This window comes from Serinus canaria, chromosome 4, assembly GCF_022539315.1.
Source record: "Serinus canaria isolate serCan28SL12 chromosome 4, serCan2020, whole genome shotgun sequence".
Taxonomy (NCBI): domain Eukaryota; kingdom Metazoa; phylum Chordata; class Aves; order Passeriformes; family Fringillidae; genus Serinus; species Serinus canaria.
The window spans coordinates 42378404-42383010 of NC_066317.1; the positions used below are offsets into that span (position 1 = coordinate 42378404).

General features: G+C 45.6%; 1 protein-coding gene across 1 annotated transcript; it reads left to right on the forward strand.

Annotated features, from left to right (window-relative positions):
• Positions 1-515: 515 nt before the first annotated feature.
• On the forward strand, positions 516-4148 carry FGF20 (fibroblast growth factor 20). Its single transcript, XM_030239308.2, has 3 exons — positions 516-1041; positions 3269-3372; positions 3903-4148. Exons 1-3 carry the CDS (start codon positions 516-518, stop codon positions 4146-4148), a joined length of 876 nt encoding a protein of 291 aa, XP_030095168.2.
• The last annotated feature ends 459 nt before the right edge of the window (positions 4149-4607 follow it).

Consider the following 4607-nt stretch of genomic DNA (forward strand, 5'->3'; position numbering starts at 1 on the left):
TGCGATAGATCAGTTTAGTGTCACATTAATGATAAATGGGAGGGAGAATTTGCAGAGGGGAAAGCACCTCCCTGACTATGCCAATTTCTTTAGAAATTCCCCTCCTTGTAGTTGAAGCGATAAAAGGGAAGCGTAATGCATGTACATTTTATTAGCGTTTTAGAAACAGGGAGTAAAACTGTCAGATCTTCGGGTTTTTTCTTTCATGTGTGTCTGGGCAGGTCTAACCCTCAGGTAACGCCCTTTCTCCTTCTTCCCTCCTGCCTCTCCTTGCACCTGTCCACGTAATGCTCCGGCAGCTCCCGCCCGTCCCCCGCTACCCGCTCCGCTCCCCTCCGCGCAGGAGCCGCGCCCGCGCCCCCGCCCCCGCCGCGCGTGTGCGCGCCCGGCAGCGCGCGGGGGGCGCGCCCGGAGCCCCCTCCCCGCCGTCACCTCAGATCAGAGGAAGGTGCGAGCGGAGGGGGAGCCGGTTTACAATTTCAAACGCGGCCTCCCCGCAGCGGCTTCATTAGCATATGTCAGGGGACCGCCGTATATATATACACACGCGCGAGGCTGATGAGCAGCACCCCACCGCCTGGCTCGCACCGCCTCGGATCAGCACGGCTCGGCTCCGGTCCGCTCCGCTCGGCCCTGCCGGCTCCCCATGCTTGGGGCTCCGCCGCGCACCCCCACATGCCCGCCGGGAGAGGCCGGCAGCCGCTCTCCGCCGCCGCCGCGCCCTAGCCCGCTCGCCCCGCGCCCGCATGGCTCCGCTGGCCGAGGTGGGCGGCTTCCTGGGCGGCCTGGACGGCCTGGGGCAGCCGGTGGGTGCACACTTCTTGCTGCCGCCCGCCGGGGAGCGCCCGGCGCTGCTCGGGGACCGCCGCGCCCCGGCCGAGCGGGGGGACCGGCGCGCCCCGGCCGCGGCAGCGGCGGCGGACCTGGCGCACTTGCAGGGCATCCTGCGGCGGCGGCAGCTGTACTGCCGCACCGGCTTCCACCTGCAGATCCTGCCCGACGGCAGCGTGCGGGGCACCCGCCAGGACCACAGCCTCTTCGGTAGGCGGCTGCGGCTCGGCCCCGAGTGTGTGTGTGTGTGTGTGTGTGTGTGTGTGTGTGTGTGTGTGTGTGTGTGTGAGCGCCTCTGTGTGTACCTGAGCGGGAGCAGTCGTGCTCATGGGAGGGAGATGTGATGCTGGTGATGCCGAGGCAGGTGGATGAGTCCTCAGAACAGAAAGGCTTCACCCTCCGGCATTTGGCCATGGGGTCTGTGCCAGGGCAGGGTAGTGAGGGAGGGCTGTGCATCCCAGGTGAGGCAGGAGGCAGGCATTGCTCAGCCTGTGCTGAGGCTCTATAAGCACAGGCATACGCCGGTAGGTTTAGTGGAAATGGTCGGGAGTCAGACTGATCCTTTTTGTATTCTCTATTGGTATCGGAGCTTCTTGGGCCTCTGTAAAACAGTATTGGTCCCAGACTTGGCCATGCTGATCCTTAGGCTGCACTAGACTGCTTTGCTTCACAGGAAGACCTAAACCTGAAGCAGAACAGCCTAAAATGCCTCTTTGATTAAGTGCTTAAAATGCTTCCTAGCCAGCTTTCGCTTCCAGTAAGGCAGGAAAGGAGGTGAAGACAACCTGTGATATGAGAGTAAATCCTAAATAGTAGTTGTAGAGGCTGGGCATCTGAACAAACCTGCTGTTGTCAACTACATGTGAGTTTTGGTGTGTATTGGTTTAGCAATCATAAAAAGGTGATTAAAGAGCTTCCTATCATCCTCCCCATAGTCAAAACAAAGTGCTGGAATGGCTCTTAATTGCTTTTATAACACAGGGATGTTTTAGAAGAGCAGTAGTGAAACAGACAGTTCTTCTCAGAAGGAAGATTTCCTACAGCGTGTAAACATGAAATAAATGTTTGCTTTAAAGGGAAAATCAAGTTAGCTATAGATCTAACATTTACTGGGCTTTTTAAAATTGTACTACCTTTATTCTACCACTACTCTTGGCAGGTTTGTCTGATGTGGTTTCTTTGTGGGTTGTATCACCTGCTTATTATGCTTTTGGAAAAGAGTGGCTTTGAAAATGATATCAGAAAGACAAAATGCCTCCAAACCTTTATGGGACTCTGTGCTTTATGAACTGGAAAACGAGGATGATTTATGTGTGATACAGTTTTTAATGCTTACTCTTTGTAAAGGATTTATTTTCTTTGCCCTTTATTAATACAACTAAGAAACCTGCAGAAGCTCAATTAAAATTGAAAACATTTTAAATTATTGGTTAATCCAGATAGTCCATCAGTCTGAGACTGAAAATTGTCCTGAAATCATAAACAGTAAACAGTCAAAAAGTCATAATCAGCTGCACTATTTAAAACTACTTACCTTAGATTCAGGGGTTTTTAAAATGTTTTGTGGTTTTGCTGCTAAACAGCAATATCTTAGATATGATTCTGGCACTTCTTTTTGAGGCTTTGTTTATGTTGTTAACAACTTCCAAAAAGCCAGTTCACACATTCCTTTTCTTTCATGTTTTGGATGTGCTGTAATCTGTGCATATCAATTGGTTAAGTATGTTGGTTTAACTTTGCCAAATTCAGGCTTCAAATAGTACCTCATGTCTCAAATACTTTATTAATATACATTACATTTTTGGGCAAATGTAATATGAATAATGTTATAATCCAAACAGTAGCAAAAAAAGCAGCATATTTTATGTACTTTAAAAGCCTGCACTAAAGACAGCAAGTTGTGTCAAGAGGTGTGGGCCCATATGCTAGATAAGATGTCTGGCAAATACTTTTCTTTTTCTGTGGGTAGATTCTGTTATATAAAATTCCCATCTGTACTTTGATTTCCATTCAAATGACCTAATAATGGATGTGTTTTTTTAAGATAACTCTGTAGAAGTAGTAAAGTATATTTTCAGGTAATTCAAACCAATCTTCCAATATTTGAGTAGTCAGTTTAGCAAATAGTGTACAATCATTAAAGACTCCAACAGCATGGAAGTAATGGCTTTAGTCTCAGTGCTGAATAAAATCCTTTCATATTCAATGTTTTGAAAAAGTTTCTTAAATGGTAAAGGATTCATGTTGCTAGATGAGGCTTCTCAGACTGCTTTCCTGTGAACATTCTGTACATTTTCACCTAGTATTTGAAATTTCAGAGACACTAGGCCACATTTACTACCTTATGTGCATTTTCTACTTGTTTTCAACTGAGTTTTTGGATGCTATCTGTTTTATGGTTACAAAATTAATTAAAGCAGTTTTATTTTTTTTCCAGGTATCCTTGAATTCATCAGTGTGGCAGTGGGACTGGTCAGTATTAGAGGCGTGGACAGTGGCCTTTACCTTGGAATGAATGAGAAGGGAGAACTCTATGGCTCTGTAAGTACCACTTTCATATCAGCTCATACATCTTATATTCTTATATTGTATTCATACATAAAATATTCTGCTTCTCCACTTCCTTTGGTTGTGGTCATTCCAGTTTAAAATGTGAGAAGTGATGCACACCACAAATAAATATGTAAATACTCCCTGCTCTGCTGTATTGCGTTTGAGTCCCTCTACCAAATCTCATTTGTAGAACAGCAGCTAGCCCAAGACAGAACTCTACATAATACAATTCATTCCAAGATGAATTTAAAGTAAATCATAAATAAGTAATGCTTTCTTTCAGTAAATGTTTACTAATTAATTTTTTAAAATCTAAAATTGTAGTTGTACATGTCCAAGTTTCCAAATTCACTGTCAGATCTGCATACTGTTCTTGGGTTTGGTTTGTTGACATTTAAATGAACAGTAAGGCTACACAAAGCCTAAAGCATTTTGTTTATTTTTATAATATCTTTTTTCATGTCTTCAAATATCTAGTGGCAGCTTAACTTATTTTTCTTTTTTCTTTCTTTCTGTAGGAGAAACTAACTTCTGAGTGCATCTTCAGGGAACAATTTGAGGAAAATTGGTACAACACTTACTCATCCAATGTCTACAAACATGGGGATTCAGGGCGGAGGTATTTTGTAGCACTTAATAAAGATGGTACTCCCAGAGATGGGGCAAGGTCCAAAAGACATCAGAAATTCACACATTTCTTGCCCCGGCCTGTGGATCCTGAAAGAGTTCCAGAACTGTACAAAGATGTGTTAGGATACAGCTGAGGAAAGAGGCAGCTTTGGCAAATATGCAAACTGGAGCTGTTGCCCATGCTTTCATGGCAATGCCAGCATGAGGAACCTGCAGCGGTCTAGGATGCTGGATGGGAAGAACCCACTTGGAGAAAGACAGGCCTCTGTTTTCTAACCACTGGATTTAGGAGACAAAGCCTCGAAGATGAATGTGGACCAGCCTCCTCAAGACTTGCTGAATTGTTTGGTAGCCAGTCACCAGGGGGAAGAGGGACTTCTGAAAACATAACCAACTCCTGGCAATTCTGTCTGGATTACCTATGGCCTGTAGGTTAGCAAGGAACCATCTACATCATGTGGATGAGACAGTGCTGGAAGAAATAGAAAGAAATGGACTATAAAACAGTGATAAATCCTGTGAACTCTGTGTGAAGTTTTACAGGCTCCACTTTAGTGATGGACGTTAGATGTCAATACATAGTAGTCAAAACT